At 37.4% G+C, this 24,312-nt stretch overlaps 1 protein-coding gene across 6 annotated transcripts in view; it reads right to left on the bottom strand.

The window, feature by feature from the left end:
* mctp1a (multiple C2 domains, transmembrane 1a) overlaps nucleotides 1-24,312 on the bottom strand; it is a 254,147-nt gene that overhangs the window by 170,255 nt on the left and 59,580 nt on the right. The window contains exon 1 of one of the 6 annotated variants that reach the window (XM_007243907.4): nucleotides 16,788-16,992. The exons of the other annotated variants lie outside the window; for them this stretch is intronic. Within the exon in view, the coding sequence (XP_007243969.2) occupies nucleotides 16,788-16,829 (42 nt within the window). The 5' untranslated portion in view covers nucleotides 16,830-16,992. Of the gene's footprint in view, nucleotides 1-16,787; nucleotides 16,993-24,312 lie in introns of those variants that run through there. 6 annotated transcript variants of the gene reach the window in all.

Genomic DNA, 24,312 nt, shown 5'->3' with positions numbered 1-24,312 from the left:
CGCGCTGGGGATCTACTCGGCAGTTCGAAAAGAGGTGGTGGCTGACTTCACATGTGTCGAAGGAGGCATGGGCTAGTCTTCACCCTCCTGGTGTTGGGGCATCACTAGTGATAGGGGGAGTCCTGATGAGTGGGTAGGCCGTGGAAATAGGGGAGAAAATGGGAAAAAATACTAATAAAATTATATTAAAAAACATTTTTTAACCAAATATATAGAAATATACAGTACTTGGCTTAATCACGTCCATCTCAGACTACTTGCTGATTTATTTGTGCTGTGCTGCATATAGAGTTTACTGAGCCTGATTCCTGAAGATGATGTATTCAGGTTAGCCCCTCTGCTGAGTGCTTATTATGATGGATGCTGATAAAAGTCTCTGAATGGAGCTTAGCAGGCAGCCCCACTGGACTTCTAAATCAATAGAGAATATAAAAGCTGCTAAAACAATAGGGCACTAATGAGCAGAAAGATAAGAAAACAAAGAATGGATGAGAAGAAAGCGAGAGCGGATGAGCAGGGATGGGAATCGATGAATGCTCACAATGTTGGGGAAAATGGCAAAGGCCTTCGAGAACTTTGAACACAAATAAGATCAATAAGAAAGCCAGTGCTTTATTCTAGCAACAACAACTTTCTTGGTGCTTTATTCTCAAATTCTTGACAGCAAAGTCATGCATATAAACAACGAAGGTGACGGTCAGATTCTTTGAACTGAATTAGGCTTAAGCCAGAACTATATAAAATATCTAAAGGTGAAGCATTATTAAATAACTAGCTGTTGCTTTGAATAAGAAAAGTTGTTTGTTTGGAGATATTTTAGTGTAGAAATGCCAAACAGCAAGTCAGTTACAAGTCAGTAATGTCAGTCAAGTAAGCGTACAGATGACTGGAGGTGAGGATCCATCAACAATTTAGCCAGTTTAACACAGTTTTTGAGTCTTTGAGAGAGTGTCAGGATTTAGCACTAGCTAGCTAACTAAGCTAGCTAAGCTAACTAAAGCAGCTTCAGACTGTAGGTTAACTGGGTAAGTAAGTCAGTACCTTAGCAGTTGTTTTAAGGTAAAAAGTTGTTTGTTTGGAGATATTTTAGTATGAAAATGCTGGTAAAACCCAGTAGACAGTGCACTGAGGGGGATGTACAACTTTCCTCATGATAATTAACCCGTTTAATCAGCTCCTGCAGAGCCTTTATGTGAGGGTTCCAGACGTTGTTCTAGCCAGCATGCTTCCCAAAAATACTTTAAACTTCAGCAGAAAACAAGATTACAGAGAAGTAGCTCATTTTCATTAAAACTTGATGACCAGTTACTGCCTTTAATGCATGTCCAATTCAGTATAATCTTTTATAAAAAAAAAGTAATTGGGAATGCACTTAAATATCACAATTTGAATGAGCGATTTGAGGGATTTTAATCGGTTCAGTCTTACATTAGAGCATTTTCACACACCATTAGTCATCTTTGTCTGAATCATTTAACGAGTTTGTAAACTTGCTATGGATAATCTGAATTTATCCACACTGAGAAAAAAATAATGAATGCAATCCAGAATCTAGTCCACTTTACTGGGGGGCACTTGATCACTTGTGTGCTATCTTTCTCACTTCCACATCAGATTCAGATTCAGCCTGATTTTAATGCACTTGTTCAAGCCCAGAACAGGCCAGATTTCTCTTTCTGAACACAAAAAGAACTGATGTAGAACAAACACTGTTAATGTTGCACATAAAAAAAAAGTAATGAAAGTTCATTAAATATTTATATAATTTTGTGGTCAACATTTTTCATGCATCACTGTAATGTTTCATTTACTGTTCTTTATAATGTTAAAGTGATGCTGGTCTTTGGAAAACATGCTATTTTATGTCAGATTGTGGTGCAAAATATTTACAGTTTTCTAAACTGAACCATCAAAAGTTTATTAAATAATTATATAATCCACCACATTTTATTGTATAATTGTAATGCTTCATTTACTGTTTTATTTTAAATATATATATTTTTTTTTAAAAATAAAAAAATCCTGTATAGGCCTACAGTATATATGTACACGGCACAACTGAGTTAAGTATATTAGTCTGGCCCTCTAAAACCGTTCCGTATAAAACCAATTTCGTATGTGGACTCTTGGGAAAATTGCGATAATTGCCCACCCCTGGCCGACACCTTGCATTTGCACCCGTTTTCTGTGATCACATCCCAGTGCCATACTCCAGACCTGATCAAAGCTGAGCACAAATGAAACGATCCCTTCAATCCAGCCATCAATCAAACAGTTGACATGGCTGCTGAGCGTTCAGCCAGACAGCCAGCCGTGTTTAAATTCTGATCACGATTGTATCTATATCTATCTTTAAATCAAAGCGAGCTGGATAACAGAATTCTGTATCCTACCGGAACCACTTTCACATCAGGAGCAGATGGAGTGGAGTAATAGAATGTACATGCAGCTCTACTCTAGATAATACAAGGTTTACAAACTTCAAACACACTGAACACAAGACATTCTCCTTCTTGGTGAGCAATACACGTTGTGTATATATGTTCTGCTGTCATATCATACTGACGCTTACTACATATAACACCACAACTAAACACAGTGGATTATTTCTAACTATAAAGGGAACATAGTTTATGTTTCAAACAGAATATGAAAAGAAAATATGGCAAATATACAGAAGCTACAAAAGTGCTTTTTCTGAAGGAAAATTAGAACGATGCACAGCTTAAAGCAGCAGTAAGATTGTTTTTCTTTAGAGCACTGCTGTCACCATTTTTGCAAAGCCAGGCACATTTGTTCTAAAAAAAAAACAAAAAAAACAGTGGTTTGGTAGGTTTTGTTTTTTTACGTACTTAGGTCACATGCACAGATTCTGCATACCTAGGCATGGCGAAGGAGGCAGCACCACAGCACAATAAACTTTTCTAAAGTAGTCCATGGCAAGCTCGCTGCAATTATACTGTATATATTAAGATACAGGTCATAGGGCTCTATTGTACACCCTGCACAAGGTGCTTCGCAATGCTAGTTGCTATCTACACCCCGTCAACAGTCTATTTTCACGCCTTGCACCGGCGCCGTTAAAATAGCGTCAGTGTTTAGGAATATAAATATATGCTGTGTTTCTATCTTAGTGGTACGAAATACAGATGCACCACTGACTGATTAAAACCCTGACAACAGTCAGCTGCCCAATCCTAATCTGCCCAATCTTAACCATGCAGCACTGTGCGCCCTCAACTCGTTAAACCCGACTTTTACCTCAACAATTAACAGAATAAAGAATAAAATATCATTGCTGTTTCCTTAAATAAGCTGCTGGCATATTGATACTGAACGCGCAGGTCAGTATCAATCTCCTCTGCTGAGATGCACAAAGCATCGTGCTGTTAGGATATGAACACGCCAAAGTCAGAACCCATCTGCCTCTTAAAGAGAATGACAACTGGCATAATGATTGGTTTATTTGACATTATGCCCAAAACACTTTCATGAGTCATTAAGAGAATTAGCTTTTTGCGCCCTCAGGATACCAAAGACACACTGACATGCCCTAAAACAAAAGCTGTGCGGCGATCAGCAGCGAAAGTGCTAAAATCTGTTGTGCTACAGATTGCTAAAATTGGGCCCATAGTGTCCTTTAAAGTGAATAATGTCAAACATCTCTCTACTTTTACTGTATGTCCCTTCAAAATCCAGCCTGGTCAAGTGCAAAAAGCCACAACTTTACAGTGCATTGTAAAAATATGCTTAAAAAGCAACAGTCTCACACACCTTTCATTTGCTGGCGTTAAAAAGACGGATTTGAAGAGCTCTGTTGTTGTTCGCCTACACGGATAACGGAAAGTAGGACACGGTCAGCAAAAACTGGATCTTTTCTTTAGAGATGTGAGGCAATCTTTAGAGCCATGTTCACATCACAGTGCTGTTTGTCCCTTGAAGAATGAAACAACAGATCTTTCTGACTGAAAAAAAAAAACTAGAAAAGCACTACAGAAGCTGAAATGCTGAATCTTTGCTTTGGCTTTGGTGTATTTAAAGCTATTCCCTCCACCAGTCTCAACAACAGCGCAGGCAATCACTGCTCACGGCTCGAGCCGTATTCCCCAAAGCACACCGTTTATAAATTAAATAGCCTACATGATGAAACGTGGGCTACATCAGCACCAGAGGAAATGTCCATTACGAAAACAAACACTATTACCTCCACTGCTTCCAAAACGCTGCTTTAATTCCCATAATGAGCCAGCACTCAGTCGGTACTGACTGAATGTCAGAACCCTGCTTGTTTGTTCCTTTGCACTGCAGGATTTAACAAGAATGAGATTAAACAGACTCTGGCCTGCCACTGTTGTCCAAACCGCGAGCGAGCTGATCATGTAAGTAAACCTTTAATCCTGTTCAGTGTCAGATTTACCATACACTACCAGATTTGTCACATTTTGCCACATTGACAATTGGGATTCATTCAGAGCCACAGATTTTCAGGCTTTTTCAGTCTAAGCTTGGAATCAATCCACGTCCAACGGAGCCTATTTAATCAACCCTTAAACCAGCCATGCTAAAGCATCACATTTTTTGGAAATTACATTTATTTATAGAAATGATTCACTGTGGAATCAAATTCATACCATTTCCCACATAATTCCAAACACATTAAATTGGTATGGTGAATACGGTGAAATTTGCTCTGACAGTACAAGTCAGATTAGGCTAGGATAAGAATCTGCATCTTTTTACTGCATATTTTTAATGATTTTTTTTACATTTAACCCTTTCAGGCCTAAACTATATGCCAGTGATGGAAAAATATAAATAATCATTGTATGACTGGGGTGGACAAAAATGTTTGGGGGAGAAAATGGGGAATAATGTTCAGCATAGAAAGTGTTGTTTTCCACTGTCTTGCAATTAATGCTGTGATATGTTGTTTGCTTTTGATCTTGCGCTAAAATATAATAATAATAAAAAAAAAAAAATATATATATATATATATATATATATATATATATATATATAATAACAATGCTGTTTTATGTCTGTAATGCACACAAAGGAAGACAATAATATGCTAATAAAAAATCTATATAAACATTAAATTTAATTTAATAAGTAACATTATTGCCTATGGGATTGGAAGCCTGTGCTCAACATTTTTATTTAAAATTTGATATTGACCTTTTTGTTCATGAGCCATTTCTAAACACTTAAATAAACCTGATATAATGTGTTCTAAATCACATGCAATTATCTAAAAAAAGCTCTTTTAATTTGTTTTTTTGGCTCTGGTGCTGTTTTTTTTCTCCAGTGCATCTATTGTTTCATTGGCTTATAAACTATTCCTTGATTCGTATATAGATCGCTAAAATACGCCCCCAAAATTTGTGCCAATGCCAGGCAAAGCTAAAATGAAGCCTTCAGGTTTACTGCATGTAAAGAGATTAATAGTAATGTTATCTACAATGTCAACTGTTTTCTGAGCTGGATTACTTGCTTATATTTGATAACAGATTGCTAATACTGTACTGTTGTGTGTTATATATACCCCGCCATGCAGCTGCCAGGCTCAGCTTAATCTACAGATCTTGGTTAAACAAGAGTGTCAATTCTATTGGCAAGTGTACTGGCTGTGTAATACATATTGGCAGATGCATTGTCTGCGTTATCCTTAAACCTTATACTTCGTAATACTAGGAGACATAATACCAATACCAATACCAAAACAAGATGACAAAGACATTAGTCTACAGTAAGTATCTAAATAGTGACTGATGTAAAATCCAGGTCCTGTATGTCAACTTACAGCAGGCCTTTTGCTACCTTTTAATCCTTATTACTTTAAACAAGAAAACAGAACACACTGCATGGGGAAATACTGATCATATCGAAGCTACAGGCCTGAATATTACAGCAGAGACACCTCAAGGTCAACCCCTGTAAATGGGAATATGATCACAGGTTACCTTGAGAAAGTACCAGAACTGAATTATTTAGTGAACTCTCTAAATAGATGCATGAATTCCATTCCAAGAAAGGTATGAAACTAGTAGAAATTACGATTTCAGGGTTTAAATATGTTAAAAGCTATCCTTGGATAAATATTATATACAGCTCTTGAAAAAAAATGAGACCACTTAAAAACAATGAGTTTCTTTGATTTTATCAAATTGAAAACTTCTGGAATATAATCAAGAGGAAGATGGACGATCACAAGCCATCAAAACAAGCTGAACTGCTTGAAGTGATTATGAGAATTATCCAAAAGCAGTGTGTAAGACTGGTGGAGGAGAACATGACAAGATGCATGAAAACTGTGATTAAAAACCAGGGTTATTCCACCAAATATTGATTTCTGAACTCTTAAAACTTTATGAATATGAACTTGTTTTCTGCATCTGTTTTGTTAATTTTCAACAAATAAATGCTCTAACTAAATACACTGTACTGTTATTTGGAATATGAAAGAAATGCTGTCCATAGTTAATAGAATTAAACAACAATGTTAATTTTATTTAAACATTTACCTATAAATAGCAAAATCAGAAAAACTGATTCAGAAAAATGTTTTCCAGAGCTGTATTTGGAAATTATTTTTCTTGGACATTTCTTGGACTTCCAAACAAAGTTACAATGAAATATCATCTGAAATGTGCTGTATTTAGTTACATCCTCAATAAAATGACTTAATAGCTTAAATTCACTGTCTCCTGTCTATCGTTCACAGTGTTTCTAATAAATATGAACTATAGCTCCCATTCACTTCAGCTATAAAATGTGACTCGAGTCCGAGTGCTAGCATTTGCAGAAACAGGAAACTGCAACTTCTTGGCGAGCACAGCCCCAGTAAAAGTTTATAGCGTAGACGGAAACGCTTTATTTCAAACACTGTTCAGTCCCAGAGCTCCACATGAGTCGTCTCACTGTAGATTACAAGGCGGCAAAAATAGCATTAGAGTTGATAACACTCCACACGGCACTTTCAACACATATCCTCCTTTATTTCACAGCCCACAAAGCGATCAGGGAACCACCACGCAGCCGGCGGGGAGCAGCCACCTATAATGAGCTTTCCTGCCCCTGGCAGCTCCGACTATTATTAACCTCTGGCTGGCCAGCCTTAATCAGTCCCAGCCCATTAACCCTCTCCAATTCTCCTGCCACTCTGACCCAGGGGCTCAGTCAACAGCTCTAACCTACTTTTCTCACGTAAAACTGCGTAATAATTCCTTTAGTAATTTGTTATAGAGATGTTGGCTTTTACTAAGACAACTCTGTGTAAATTAGGTCACTCACTATTTAGTGTGTAATCAACACAAGTAATCTACCAAACGTTTTCATCAATCAAAAAATCTAATTATTAAATATCTTGCAAAGTCAAACGATAAAATGGACTTAATTAAACAATGATAAAGCTCTGAACTCACACATTAAATACTCCAACTCCCAGCATGCACTCATACCAGACCTTCCGGACTCTGCTAATCACATGACGCTATGGCGTTCACGCTCTCCAAACTTCGAATTGCTCACACCTAGTCTGTCTGATCTGCTCTCTGCTAACCTTAGCTAGCTCTCGGCTAATGTTAGATAGCTTTCGGCTAATGTTAGCTAGCTCGCCGCTAAGGTTAGCTAGCTCTTTGCTAACCTTAGCTCTCCCCGGTAATGTTAGCTAGCTCACTGCAAATTTTAGGTAGCTCTCCACTAACCTTAGCTCTCTCGCCACTAACGTTAGCTAGCTCAATGCTAATGTTAGCTCTCTCGCCACTAATGTTAGCTAGCTCAATGCTAATGTTAGCTCTCTCGCCACTAATGTTAGCAAGCTCAATGCTAATGTTAGCTCTCTCGCCACTAATGTTAGCTAGCTCAATGCTAATGTTAGCTCTCTCGCCACTAATGTTAGATAGCTCAATGCTAATGTTAGCTCTCTCCCCAATAATGTTAGATAGCTTTCAGCTAACCTTAGCTCCCTCCCCGGTAATGTTACCTAGCTCTCCGCTAACATTAGTATATGCTTTCTCTTCTTTAAGACCTTTACTATCCGGATTTTAATTTAAGACATTTTAAGACTTTTTAAGGACCTGCGGAAACACTGTATGAGCTTTTGAGCATTTTTGAGATTATTGTTGTTACTGTTGGCTTTAAAAGCTCAGGTATTTAGATAAATTGTATTACAGTTCATTGTGTAAACAAGGTTAAAACGAGCCACTTGTACACCCCAGTTTAATACCTGTCATTACTGCCTGCTCTTTGTTATTAGCTTTCCAACAGCGTTACTACTGACTTCAGCTAAATTCTATTACCCAGATGAAACCAACCACAAAATTTTAAATTCAAACGCATGGGTTATGTTGCCTGAAGTTGCCTCTCTGCTATAACTCTGTACGCAAATTGGATTTTTCGGCCTCTTAATGCGTCTTTATAACAGGTAGAAGCACCAAACGTGCAATAAGCCAGATCTTTTACAGAACTTATAATCATATTCATCCAAACTAAAGCCAATTTGGGCATGGCTTATATAACACAGATAACTAAATTGCATCCTAATCAGCTGTTTTTTATAGTTCTGCATCTGTCCTCCATCAGATGTTTAGATCAGCCTGCCAGATTCCCCCTCTTCTTCCATCCTGGCTTTGTGAATTTGTGCCATTGCTGCATTAGCCACACTCACATTTTATTCACATTTTCTGTCCCAGTACCTACAAAGATCTAGTGCTGAGTTTTTAACACTGTGATTATAATGTAATTATACAGTGTACTGTACTTGCCTAGAGGAGGCTTTGAAGAAGAATGGTTGTAATTCCTAAATTACAGCATAACTGCGTGCTGCAATTTGGGTATACTCTAGGTATCTGATGGCTATAGATATAAATTGAACAAACTGGAATGTATAGAAAGACCAAGAAGCTACAGAAAAGAGAAGCGTACAGTCACCCAGACTTCAGCAGCCATCAGCACAAAATCACAGTGAGAGACAACCTGTCCAACAGACTGACACAAACTTAGTATGGAAAGCAAGACACACACATGTCTGAGTCTGACATTTACAAGGAGGCCATGGGAATTCCAATGGAAGGTGAATTCAGTGACAGAAAGCAAGAGAAATGGAAAGAGAGAGAGAGAGAGAGAGAGAGAGAGGGAATTACAGTAAGCAAACACAAAAAGTTATGTGTGTGAGAGAGACTAGAAGACTGTAACACTGCTGGAGTGAAAATAGCATGCATAAAAACACTAACAGGATTGAAAAATATTCCAAAACACTGACACTCCTGTCACTCCAGACCCGAGACTCAGCGATTCCTCAGATCAGAGCCGGGGAACACTGCAGAGACAGCCTAACAGACTGCAGAGGACAAAGAGAAGAGCGGAGCCGAGAGGAGGTGAAAGACAGAAAGACAGCAGAGACAAAGTGAGAAAAGATGTTACTCTTGACAAGAGAAGAACAGGAGGAGAGATAGAGAGAAAGCGAGAGAATGAGTGGGGGAAAAGATTAAGACAGAGCAAGAAATAAATACAATCTGTTAGAGAAGAGTGTAAACAAGTGAAAAAGGATAAGAAAGAGAGATAGAGAGAACAAGATACAGAGACAGTAAAGAGTGTGAGTGAGAGACTCGCCCAGCTCCCCTGCGCTGAACGTGGTGGATGTTGTGTGTCTGTTTGCAGGGGCAATTCTAGCCAGACACTGCCGGTCACGATCATTAACTGTCAGTGTGCTGTCCAGGGGGTGGTAATTTCTTCTCTGATGTGTTACTGGTACACACACGACACAGGATAGAGTGAAAGTCTGAGATTTATGGGAGATATGAGGAAATAATTTGGGACAGAGAGAAAGTGAAAGAGAGAGAGAGAGAGAGAGAGAGAGAGAGAGAGAAAGAGAGAGAGTTATGAAGAAATACTTTCAGAGAGTGAAAGAGAGACTAAAAAAAGAAAGAGAAAATGAGAGTGACAGAAATAAAGGTGTGTATGTGTTTGAGAGACAGAGATAGATAGAGAGAAAGAGAGTCATGAAAAAATACTATGAGAGTGAAAGAGAGAGAGATATGGTGAAAGACAGGCAGAATGAGAAACAGAGACAGAAAGAAAGGTGTGTATGCATGTGTAAGAAAGACAGAGAGAGAGAAAGACAGAAAGTTATAAAGAAATACTGTGAGATAATGAAAAAGAGCAAGACATGGGGAAAGACAGAGAATGAGAAAGAGAGATAGAAAGAAAGGTGTGTTTGTGTGTGTGTGTGTGTGAGAGAGAGAGAGAGAGTGAGAGAGAGTTATGAAGAAACATTGTGAGACAGTGAAAGAGAGAGATATGGTGAAATACAGAAGGAAAGAGAAAGACAGAAAGAAGTGTGTGTGTGTGTGTGAGAGAGAGAGAGAGACTTATGAAGAAATACTGTAAGAGAATGAAAGAGAGAGAGAGATGCGGAAAAGAGAGAATGAGAAAGGTGTGTGTGAGAGAAAGAGAGAGAGAGAGAAAGAGAGTTATGAAAAAAGTACTGAAAGAGTGAAAAAAGAGAGACATGGTAAAAGACTGAGAGAATGATGTAGAAAGACAGAAAAACGTGTGTGTGTGTGTGTGTGTGTGTGTGTGTGTGAGAGAGAGAGAAAGACAGAATGAAAGAGAGCGAGAGCGAGAGAGAGATGACACTGCTTGAAGGATGAAAAACTCCCCAGTGGTTCTCATATGTATGAGATGCATGTGGAAAGTGCACTCTTAATATAATTCAGATTCATAAAATCAGGTGTAAATAAGCCCGAATACACCTGTTTCCACACTGCGCTAGATTCACACTCTCAAAGCAGGCTGATGAACACTGTTTAAGCACCAAGTCCTCAAAAGTGCTCAACTCACTTATACTCTCTTCACCAGTGCTGCAGAGCTCTGCTCTCTGTACCTCAGATAACACTCAGCACTGCCTCTGCAGACACTACTGCTAGTGTGTTAACATCACTGAAAGTAGATGCTGTAGACGGAACAGTTCTGTTTCAGTAAGGGTTAATAGAGCTCTTCACAGCTTCCTCTTCCACGTCTGTCATTTCTCCCTCTCTCTCTCTCTCTCTCTCTCTCTTTCTCTTTCTCTCTGGTATCAAAGCGGCAGACTGAAAATTAAACAGCGGAAAAGCAATCTCAAAAACTGTGTCAGGGTTAGACTCCTGAACACAGGCCAGATGAAGAGAGAGAGAAAAGTGTGGCTTCATTTAAATCTGGATAAACGACAAGCGTCAAAGGTGGCTTTCAATTGGTTTCAACAAGCAGAGAAAGAGAAAGAGAGAGGAGAGAGATAAAGAAAGATTTGCCTGCATGCAAACTGTGTCAATTCATTCATATTAAAATGCATCCTTCAGTACAACTTTGCAAAATGTCAACTTTTCAGACAAGAAAAAAAACATTATTCATTTTTAGTGGAAGTCAGTGTAAAACAATCCTTTCTAGAGCAGTTCTATCCGTCTTATTTTGCCATAAACTGTGACCATCATTACATTGTGACAGTGAAAAATAACTGCCAGATTTACAGTGTATGCAATGAGACAGTACTAGTTTCTATACCATGACTTTTGGCATGTCAGTGTATTGTTTTTGTATTCTCTGAATATTCCTGAATATACTATTGAATATCATTTTTTAAGTTAACTCTGTCAAAAGTTGAAAAACATGAAAAAAATAATAATAATTGTTTTTGCACAATAGCAGCAGTACACATAGTGAGTAAGAATTTGTGTAGCGCTGGATAGTCCTCACATTAAATTTTTTTGGAAAAGCACCCCTTCTCGAGAGCATGCGCTATGTTGCTATGTACATAACCATGACTGAGATAAACTTGACTTTTGGCTCTTATTTCTAAGTAAGTTAAAGCGAATTATCTCCGCTTTTATCAAGAAGGAATGCTTAAGAGAGAGGGCGCTTTTCACGGCGGGGGTGTTGAATTCAGCACAACACCAGCAGCAAGCCCACTGATCAGTGAGTGATGATGTAAGGGTGCAGGCCAGCGCAGGAGTGGGGAGGGGGCATTACCATGCTCCAGCAACAAAAAAAGTGCCAAGTGTGAGTACACCCATATTGTATTGTTCTTGTACAGTAAATTCTGCATATGCAACTCTGCATTGTTTGAGTTTGATCTGTGAAATGAACTGTTAACTGTTTTTCATTACAGCATCATTACCTGTAAACCGTGTATACTCTCTGTGGGCTTTTCTCTCATTCTTCCTCTCCTTCTCTCACTTTCTCTCTTTTTCTCTCTTTCGCTTGATTGCTCTCGCTTTCACGTCCATCAACCATCCCTCAGCACCCCGACAGCTCACTGCACAAACCTGCACAGCCTAACTGAGGTATTTTACTCTCAAGGCTGGCTTCACCCACTCTTTTATGCAACTGAGAAACATCGGTTCTGTCAAACACATCAGCACATTCAAAGGTCAAAAACTCGAACCAGAGCAGCCCGCTCAATTCATCATAAAGGCTTTTCAACACAGCACTGTAAAATTTTTGCATAAATGAATGCAAAACACTTTCAATGCACTTACATATTTTCCATTTTACTCAAAATGCTGCTTAATCAGAAATGACTAGTGGTGGGGTTAATAGTGCATATCAATATCTCTGCTGTCCAATTAAATCCAAGTCTATCATTTTTAAAGGTTTTTGTGGATTCTGTAAATAATTCAGTGGGTTTTAATGATCGTGACTGGTGGTGTCTTGCTAGAATTTTCTGTGCAAACAGATTCTGAATCTAACTCACTGTAGCTTTCCTTGGGACATGGAAAAAGTCATGGGACATATTGAATTACATGTCAGCATATTTGTCTGCTAAGACAAATACAATATTTGGGTTCACCATGCTTATACTTTTACAATATTGGAAAATATCAAGTTATTAAACAATGCAAAATCCACGGCATCACCACGCAACAGAGATCCGGACCAACCGAGAGCTGAGTCAGAGCTTTAGAGTTTAGAATGATCACTCAAAATCTGAGAAAAACAGCAAAACAACAATAATCAGCTCTTTAATCAGGCATTTAAATGGCCTTTTAAAATGTAAATAAGAGCATTTTTCTGGCTTTTCTGGCATATTTCGGCTGTAACTGGAAATATTTGTGCAAAACTGTGTCGAACTGAGGTGCATAGCTTTCGAAAGGCTATCAAGCCACTGGATTTACAAGCATGTGCCCAGCCATGTAGAGGCCTTGCGGTTACCTTGTGTTTATGCCTGCTCCCCCTCCCCCCCTTGCGCTTCTCAGGCAGCAGCCATCACTCACACAGACACAGAGACAAAGCTGACCTGTTTAATTTAAAGCGGATGTTCGTAAGTTTTGTGATTTGATGGATTTAGGGCCCTCTTGTGAGAATGGGTGACTGCACCGAGCATGCGGAAGAATCATTTTAAACTGGGTGGGTGTGATGCAGTCTCCTTTCAGAGCGTATGAAGCTGATTCCAGATTATGTTCAGTCAGAGAGAGAGAGAGAGAGAGAGAGAGAGAAAGGGAGTGTGCTCAGTCAGAAACTTTACTTCCACTAGACACTTTGTTTCTACTATGAGTGAATGGAGGAGCTACTGAGATCTGAGTTTCCCCTTCTGAAGTCTCCATTGCTCCACCAGCAGCTCGCCTTCAGTAAAACTGAGCCGGATCCTCCTTAGAGGTTGTACATGTGACGTAAGTACATAAAGACTTCTTTCAGAGAGGATGAATCCGATTCCAGATTATGTTCCGTCAGAGAGAGAGAGAGCACTCTCAGCCAGAAACTTCACTTGAACTTCATACTTTGTTTTTACTATCAGTAATTGAGCTACTGAGCTCTGAGTTCCTACTTCTGAAGTCTCCATTGCTCCACCAGCTGCTCGCGATCAGTAAAACTGAGCTGGATCCTCTTTTAGTGGCTGTATGTGTGATATAAGTACGTAAAGACACGTGACATGGACAGAAGAACTCCCACGAAAAGCGAACCGGCACCCCAGTTTTTAAAGTGAATATATTAGGCCTAGTAGGGATGGTCGTTCCAGCACACTGGTACCATTAAACACAATATTTCGTCTCTTCTCCACTCAGAAATACTTCTGCAATCAGTTTAGAAACAAAATAATACGGACTGCCACTTTAATCGCCTTAGGTGACATGGCACATCCTGTGATGTGACTATTGCTCATGTGCACATGGCAATGATGTTGCTTAAACGATATATCTACAGTGTAGTCTTGTTTAGGTGACTCAACTTTATCACGTTTTTCGTTCTACTTGTGGAAACCACCATGCGGCATCTCCATTTCTCCATGCACGAGTAACTATTGGGTTTTCTCCCTGGAGACTCTCCACATTTGCATCTCTTTTCCATTATCGGTCATTTGTATGAAACAGCCATTAAAACACAGGGTTTCCACATCTGCCTGAAAGCAGGCATCCCATAATGAGCATGGTAAATATGAGGTATAGAGCAGAGGAGCTCCACCTGCACGTGCAGACACTCCTATACTGCGGTGGAGCGATTCCCAGCCTCTCATTCTGATCACGTCTGGCTGGGTGGGTGCTGGGGGCTGAGAATATGGAGTATATTGCGAATGTTTGCAGTGTTCTTCTTAAGAATTGCCAACAATCAGATGCCACATCAGCAAAACACACATGACTAGGGCACATTTACTCACTGTTCTGTTTCACGCTCTCTTTTAACATTATCTTGATCTGTGTCATCATCATTCACCATTTCTCTAAAGCTCACCTCAGCAACCCTATCAAGTTCCTACCACTGGATTTCCTGACCAGACAGAAGCCTGTTGATCAAGCAGCCTGATGCAGCAATGCACAATAACAAAAGAATACATGTACTGTAAGCTGTTGTTCGCTTCCATCAATAAATCAAAAAATAAAAACTATGGAACTTTATCAATATTAGAAAAAAAAAACTCATCAGCCAATAGCATTTCAAAATTAAATCATAAATAATGGCATGCATTAAATAAGACAAAAATAGCAGGTGGTAAACCAATGAATGAAACTGAAACCGGAGGTGGAGTGCTTGGTAAACTAAACTAGCTTTAATAGTGTTTCAAAAGAAGTTTCAGAAGTAGTGTGGTCACATTTCAAAGTTCAACCCCATATATATAAAAGTATATAAAAGTATACATGTAAACCTGCTAAACAAAAAAATCTATTAAACTGAATAACAATGAATATGGCAACATAGCAACAACTATCAAAAACAAATCAATTGAAAAGCTATTCTGGCTATTCTGCTGTTATCTGGGCCATGCATCTATAAACAAGTCTAATTTACAGTGAAATTAAAAAATATGTTATAATTTCAACAGAAATATGTCTCAGTATTAAAAAAAATCCACATGAAAGCCATACTGTATGATTTTGTGCCAACAAAATCTTCAATAGTAGTCCCAATCCAAATCTTGCATCATATGCAGCCCACTTTTGATTTTATTTTTGAATGCTCATAAATATGTCTTTGAATATGTTAATATCATCGCAATCATTTGTCGAAACTGACATTTTTTTCAAATTAAATTTAGCCTATTGGTCTATTAATCATGAAAAAAAAAGAATTGTAGATCAGTTGAGTTTGTCCATTAAACTAAAAAATATTTTACATAATAAAATTAAATATTTGTACTTATCATTTCATCATTAAATAAAGTGATTATGTGATTATGGACACTTCCCATGGATCAGCTCATCATAACCAAAGCAATTCTGAATTATTATTGCTATTGATTCAATCATCATAAAATTATGAATCACTTCAGTTTACCCATTAAACATGAAATAATCCATAAAGTTAGGTCTTTATAAACTAAATAAGTCAATTTGAGTCATTTCCACTGACTCATTCGTCATGAATAAAATAATTATACACTCTTTATTGACCCATTTAACAGAAAAAAAGCTACTTTATTTATTCACAATGGTACATCTGCCATGAGTCAATTCCATCTGCCCGTATGTCATGAAATTATTCATTATTCATTATTTTTATAGGTCCATTCATAAAAAAAAGTCACATTGCACATTGTTACAATCCTTGAAATTGAATTTTCAAACTATAATGAAATCGTATCTATTTGGTCTAATCATCAGTGGACCAACTACAAAGGATTATGTATCTTATAAGAAATTAAAAGAAATAAGAAATAAGCCACCCTAAATTATAAATTATTTATTGGCCCAATCATTAAGCCATGATAATTTATGTTGACCGCTGCAACAATCAAAAACAAGCCATAGTAAATTTTGTCTGTTGATCCAATCATTCATAAATAATCTACAAAGAATTGGTCAAACCATCAAAAACAAGCCAGACTTCATTATTTCTATTGGTCCAATTATTTAATAATATGAATTATGTCTATTGGACCAATGATCATTAAATAAGACATAACAGTTTATGTTGATTAGTCCAATCGATATCATGTCATGAATCATATCTATTGGACCATCAAAATAAAACAAGCTAGTCCAATACAATCATCCCAAATCATGTCCAAATTGGTCCAAAAATCTTGAAATGTTCACACAATACAGACTTAAAATAAATAATAAAAGACAAATAAAATAAAAAAACAATTAAAAAGTTATTTGATATCTTTATGGCAGGAGTGATGAGCGCATGCAACATTAAAAACCAGCACAAGGCGACACTTAATCACAAACTTAATCAGATCCCATTCAAATTGACACACACACACACACACACACACACACACACACACACACACGCCCCAGTAAACTATTCATTACACACTCACTGAGAGATCTTTACCCAGCTGAAGGCAGAAAGAGGAGAGCACTAATACGTACAGTCAGGCTTCGTCCCACGGTGGAGAGAGAGAGCGCGAGCATCCAGCCACAGAGTAACTCCTCATACACACACACTCACTCTCACACACACACACACACTGTCAAGACCCCACTGCTGCTGCTGCTGCTGCTGCTGCTGCTCCGGCTGCTGCTGAGCCTGCTGCCTCTGGCTTACTGTCCTATATGAGCGAGAGCCCGCCTCACACACTCACTCTTACACACACACACACATTCACAGGACGCCTAGCAACCAGCTGTCAGAGGGAGATTCTCTGGTGAACTTCTCAGATATCCCACCTCGGCACACGCCAGCAGCTCACACGCAAGCCCATGAACACACACACACACACACACACACACAAGCCCTACAATGCAAACATGCATACAGTACAGCACAATATGAATAAATTTACATATTGGGATTATATTGCTGTACATACAGTCCCCAAACTGACACATGCCTTGCAATATGACTGGATAACATGGCAAAAATTATTATGTGATTTTATCTTATTTTTGGGATACACATTAAATTTTTAAGGTCTTAAAAAATAGACAATCAGTTGTAAAAATTGTGTACGAGTGTACAAAAACTAAAAATATAAAAACAATAACTTAATTAACAGAAACTCCTTGTACAGTTATTCATAATAAATGCATCATTATGATTAGACAATAAATACATCTGACAAAAGCAGATACATAATAGAAAAAAATATTGATTATTATTCCATTATTTTAAAAGTATTGTTATTTTATGTTTTGTCAGTACTACTTACTTATTGTTAACATGCAAATTGTGGTGTTTTTTAACCATGACTGTTCAGATTCCACTGTTTTGATTGGATAAAAAATCCACATCTAAATAAAATTTTATGCATATGGAACACAACACTTTTACTAAAATTTACCTAAAAATACCACAAAATATATTTATTTCTTTGAATTAATAATTTGTTAATAACTGATTACAGTATCACAACATAATGCAATATATTGTATCGTAACCCGTTTTGTGATACCTATATTATAGTAAACAATGGTTACTGTCCTCCTGTTATAAATCATTATGAATACTAAACACATTATTTACAGTCATATGTGTGTATTTACTGTATTATTCATATCCAAGCACTGGCGAAAACCTGAATATCATTATAAGCAGTTACTTTGTGAACAAAAGTGTAATGTACTTTAGAATGATGTAGCCCTACTGAGGAAATAATTTCTGGAGTTATGTTAGTATATATTTTAAACCATATATTTTTTAAACGGATAACAAAAAAATGTTAATACCAAAGCAGCTAAATGATATGTTGTCCTTGCTTCAACAAGACTAAACCCATGATTTTAGTTGATTTAGCTACATTAGCCTTGTATTTGTTTTTAAATTTTCTGTTTCTCTCTGTTAGTGATGTTGACCACATTTCTACTATATATAGATAAGTGCTCTACTTCATTTATAAACCAATAACATCTCTGAAATTGTTGGTATGCTGTATGTGTAACACAGAGGCTGCTGTTAGCTTTAGCTCACAGCTTCCATCATCACAGCAGGAGCTAGACGGCTAGGACATCTCTGGCATAATTTCTGAGTGTTTTTTTTTTTTGTCACACACGTACATTCATAATAATAATTGTCCCAAAAAAGAGTTGAAAGACCTGGGATGACAATAGTTAGCAGATAAAAAGAGAAAAGCTGCTGAGGGAGAGTAGCTACAGGGTTTATCTCATACAAACCAGCTTGTTTGACTAGTCTAACCTCAAAAATACGGAACAAAATCTGTCCCTTTTTAGTTTAGTAGGGAACCAGGGTTTTAGGCCCCGTTCACACAAATTCTGTCACTAAAAACAGAGCTTTTTAAAAACTCCACTACCAGCAGAGCCGTGTGGACAGGGAAAACAAAGCTTTCTGTAAACACAGCATCACACATTGAGTCTGCGCATGTCTGTTTTTTGTTTACATTAGCTTAGCCTGTTCAGAATGAGCCAGAAACATAAACAGTGCCTGGATTGGTTTTGTTCTCTCTGCGATTTACAGATTAACATGTTTACAGCTTACTTTAAAGTTACTCTCACATTATCTAACAAAACAGAGGCACTAATATGTGCTGCGAGCTGTTTTTTACAATCTTCTTGTTCTGAGGTAAAAACTTTACAGCGAACAGAGATTCTGGAACAGCCTCGGAAGAACAAGCACCTGGTGGGACAATTTTGAAAATGAAGAAGTTGTAAATGAGGAATGGCGAGAAAACTTCCAAATGTCTAGAGAATCCCTGTTCATTTAAGTGTTTTTGAGTGGTATGGCTTTTCCGTGTGGACGAGGATGTTAAAAAAAAAATCAATTTTAAAAAATATCTGGATTCGTGTGGACGGGGCCTCAGTTTCCAATTATAGGAATGACAGTCAACAATACATTGACTAATTCACACTAAGCTAATAACAATAACTAAACATAATGTGATTGGTTGATTCTTGGTTGTTTTTGGTAGTTTGTGACATGATAGGCCTCCACCAGTGAAGTTCCAACCAATGGGAGAGCTTGTGCAACTGTTTGTACCTTATAACTTCTGATTGGAGAGTTTCCAGCTTAATTTAACTAAATTTTAATCATGAAATAAGACTATTAAATGGACATGAACTGACTATGTAATCATACTACATTTGAGGTTGATTTTAATATATTTCTCTGAGAACCTGATTGCATTCTGAACAGCAGCAGGGCTGGTGAGAGGGGTCAGGGTTTCAGCACTATGTAGAGAAAGCATGCGAGTGTGTGATGAATGTGTTGAATGGGTTAATTCACTTGGAAACGAAAGGGCAATCCTGTAGAGATGGAATCAATACTGCGAAAAACAAGAATTGATGTTTCACATTTTGTATGAGAAGTTTAATATTACACTGCACTTTCCAATAGGCGAATATTTGTGGCCACATATACAGCTCTGGGAAAAAATAAGAAACCATTTAAAAAGAATGATTTTTTTTTTTTTACCACATTGAAAACCTCTGGGATATAATCAACAGGAAGATGGATGATCACAGCCATCAAACCAAGCTGAACTGCTGGATTTTTTTTTGCACCAGGAGTGGCATAACGTTATCCAAAAGCAGTGTGTAAGACTGGTGGAGGAGAACATGCCAAAATGCATGAAAACTGTGATTAAAAACAAGGATTATTACACCAAATATTGATTTCTGAACTTCTAAGATTTTATGAATATGAACTTGTGTTATTTGCATGATTTACAAAATGTAAACTTGTAGGTCATATATTGTGATAACTATAAGAGCAAGCATAACTTTCTGAGCTGCTATTTCTTTAACTTTATCTGTATTGGCTGTATGCTCCATAATGTTCACTCCATAGCATTTTCTTTCTAAATATTTCAAATCTATATTTACTTAAATAAAATAAAAAGTTAAATACAAATCTATGTATACACCTGGGAATAGAATTAAAGTTAAAGAATTAGTGTGCAAAGCAATTAACAAAAACATCAATTAATGACTCAAGTTTAAAGTCCAATTAACTCAAGTTTTCAATAAACATTATTTAAAAAAATTGAGAAAATGAATTATCCAAAATAACTCACATTATTTCAGTAAATGCAATTTATCCAGGTCAAAAAGTGCCACGAATTGGGAACAGAAAGAAGAGCTAACTGTCATCCAACAAGGGTTTCTAATAAAATATAAAGTGGACGATGAGTGTAATGTGAAGATCTATGTTTTTCACTATTGTATGCACTATTATATCTGAATTAAACAAAATGGTTAAACATCTCTGGTATCAGATGGACAGTCTTTTATCTCACTCCATCCTTCATCACACCTTATTCATCCAACCTCATTTCTATCTCCCCAACCTGACAACTCTACCCCTCATCCTTCACTCTTCTCTTTCTCTCTCTCTTACCTTTCTATTCATCTATCTACTCTCTACCCCTTCCTCCATTTCCTCTCCTGCAGTCATTCTTTCACTTTCCAATCAGGTCTTTATTTTCCATCAAAAGTAACACTGTTCTCTCCTCCGCTCCACTCCCACTCCTCCACCTCATCTATCCCCTCTTTCTCTACTTTCAAATACATTCTCCCCATCAGTATCTCTCCTTTTACCTACCGTTCCCTCATTTCTCACCCCTGCTCTGTGAAATATCGCCCAGCGTGTGCTTTCCATTTCCTGGAGGACAAGAGGTGCTCAGCATCTCTGAAAAGCTTTATATTTAGAAAAGCCATTCAGAATCCGATGAAGGAGGAGGAAATGAGAATCAAATGGAGGGTCGGAAAAGTGAGTCTTATTTAAAGTCAATGACTACGTTTCAGATCAGCCATCATGGGTTTCTCTCAAACGTCTCAACAACTGACACCAAACATAAGTCTTCAGCATGCTTCTACAGAACGCTGGGTAAATATTTTCTCCTCTAGTCGGCTCTCTGCTTGAGAGGCATGTCTGACTACAACAGGGATGTACATTATGGAAAAAAAAATACGGCACTGAAAAAAAATGTTTTCCAGTATGCTTACTTTTTTAAATTACATTAATAGATTAAAGAGAACGCCACATCGAAACCTCTCTTAACTTTTGGAAAGTGTAATTGTTTAGGACTAATTACTTACCAATGGATACTATGGTTCCTTTTCCTTGGCTTCTACAAAAATGAAGTCAAAACTGTTCTCCATTTTGAACTATGACACTAAATAAGATATAAACCCTATCTGGACGGGATTAGTCTCTCATTTTTTTTCTACTCAGTGATAAAACTCTGCATTGCATCCAGACTGTAATTGAAAAAACAGGAGGACCAGTGAGTTTTTAGGCTTTCTCGGTCACAACACCGCATTGTCACACAATGGAGGTGTAACGCTCTAAAGACACTGGAGCAGAGAAGAGACACTGACTCTTTTTTCAATTTGGGGCGAAGACAAATTTCAGCAATAATTCAAAAGTACAGTTCACAACCACAAAGTGTGGGAGTCCGTATGAAAACTCGTCTGTGAGCTGTGTCCATTTCCAGTCGCTGTTGCGTTTTCGTGGATCTTCATGGAAACACACACACACAAGTAAGATTTCTGTGCATAGCAGTGGACAAATGGCTATGATAATTTATGCGGTGTGATGAATGTGAGTCTGGACGGGAATAAAATTACCTGAGGACCACGGAGTTCAGCGAAAAACAGTAGATAACTCAGCCTGTAATTTTCTCAGAGGACGTCTGAGCAAAACACATACATGGTCGTTCTGGACAGGAATAAAATCACAAAGGACCCCCCAATAAAAGAGAAATTTACCCCAGGAGCCCCTGAGAAGCTAAATCCATCCAGATAGGGCTAAAGTCACAAAATAAAACATAAGACACTAAAGCCAGACTCACATACTCATTTGTCATTCTCCCAGATCAAATTTTACAGAACTGAAGCAAAGCAGATTTCTTCTCTTTCATATACATTCCACCACAACTCTACTGTAATGATCAAAAAGAGTCTCAGTCTCAAGACTGTCAACCACTTAATTTTGAAGTACAATCCAGGCTTTTTACTTTATAGCAGAATACATTTGAAAAGTGTTAGAATTCTGGGGGAAATATATAAAAAAGCTAATATTAGCGCAGGGAAAATGTATCTTTTTTGTCACTGAAACACATACAAGTATGATCTGTTGCCAACAGAGGTGCTAAAACTGGGATTCATTAAATTACAAGGGATGTTGTTCAGTTTAGGACAGACGCAACACAAAGTGAATCAAAAGCCTCCAGCATTTATTAGAATATTAAGACAATAATAATTAATTTAGTTTTTCTAAACATTAATGAGGGACATTCTTATTCAAGTACACACTCAAACATGGTCCTTACACTTACATAAATGTTCTTGAATTGAATGCTTCTGGGAAAGATGCGGTACTCCTTGCTTTGAGTCATGTATCATGCATTAGCCCCTGAGGGCTGTACTTGTAAAGTAAGCTTCACTAGATTCTAAAAAATGCAGAACAAAGTTGCTGAACCAGTGTGTTCTTCAGTGATTCAGCAACTTATTCTGTGAGTTCTTTACTGTTTATGACATCAACAATTCACAATGAATAAAACAACAGAAAGTATAGGAACAGAAATGATCCAAAAACATTCTTATAACTAAGTGAGTTCACATGCAGTCAACAGATGAAGTCAACTGAAGGGAAATCAGATTTTTTTTCTGTAATTCGATCAACATATTTACATACTCAGGTCAGGAAAAAAAAAACAGAACATTTGTTCTATCAGGTTACATTTGTGTAAAACATTGTGTAACACATTTGGAAAACTGAAAGAAATCAGAGTAAGTGTATACATGTGCAAAAAAACAGCAAAAATCCAGTTCTCTTTATCCGATTTTTAAATCAGATTTCTCTTTGAAATATTAATAAGTGTATGTACAGAGCTGAAAATGTCTTATTTGGAACTATAATATAAACAATTGCACATATAAGATCCTTATCAGTGGGTAAGCTCTATGCATGCAGAATACTGTGAACAGAATGCCATTTAATGCCTTTTAAACCTAATCACACACTAAAAAAGGTTTATAAATGGTTTTACCAACTCGTGGGACTTTAACTTATTTTCAGGGCTATTATGCCCTGTGCTCTGAAAGCCATGCCACATCTAATTTGCGATTCTAATGAACAGTGTTAAGAAATATGGCCTGCGGCTCCTAATATAAACCTGTAAACTAATACCATCTAATTATTCATCACTGAGAGAGTGTATCTGCATGCACACTGAAATCGCCATTAATCACACTTACTCTTTGATCTTCCAGGCTGGCGCTTTCCCTTTTCTCTGACAATGCATTTTAGAAGAGAGATGAATGAAAGAGTATTGTATACAGATAAGAGATCTTAGGATAAAGCTGATAAAAGGTATTTCAGTATTAGGATGAAATAAGCATTGTTTCCATAACTGCTTAAAGAACAAGGCAGAATCAAAACTACTAAACCCCACAACCAAATAATTAAACCAAAGGACAATACTAAAGAGAGAAAGAGTCAAACGCTCGATATGCAATGACAGGAGTTGGCAATACTTTGCAAAGATAAAGAGGAAAAATATTTGGTTTGAGTACATGGAAAATAATGAGACACGGGTGAGTTGAATCAATACCCAGGAGATGCTGATTTGATAAACTGTTTGTTGTGGGTTGGTGTAGGACAGAGGGGATTGTGGGAATTGTAGTAGCTCTGGTAAAGGCAAAGGGGAGACAAGGGCGTGTGAGATTCTACTACAAATATATGAATAATGCTCTGTTTAGTTTTAGAACTTGCAGTTTTAATACCTGCGTAATAATCTACTCGGAGCATAATCTACTGTGATTTATTCCTTCTTTGTGGGGTTTTGATGTCTCTCTTTATAAAGTACTACTGTCCAATTCCATTTTGTGTTAAGATCCAAATATTAGTTATATACACCTCTGTGAAAAAACAAGAGATCACTAAAAAATTATGAGTTTCTTTGATTTAACAAATTGAAACCTCTGGAAGATAATCAAG

The sequence above is a fragment of the Astyanax mexicanus genome, chromosome 22, assembly GCF_023375975.1.
Source record: "Astyanax mexicanus isolate ESR-SI-001 chromosome 22, AstMex3_surface, whole genome shotgun sequence".
NCBI classification, from domain to species: Eukaryota; Metazoa; Chordata; class Actinopteri; order Characiformes; family Acestrorhamphidae; genus Astyanax; species Astyanax mexicanus.
This window is presented reverse-complemented; position numbering and strand designations above follow the sequence as displayed.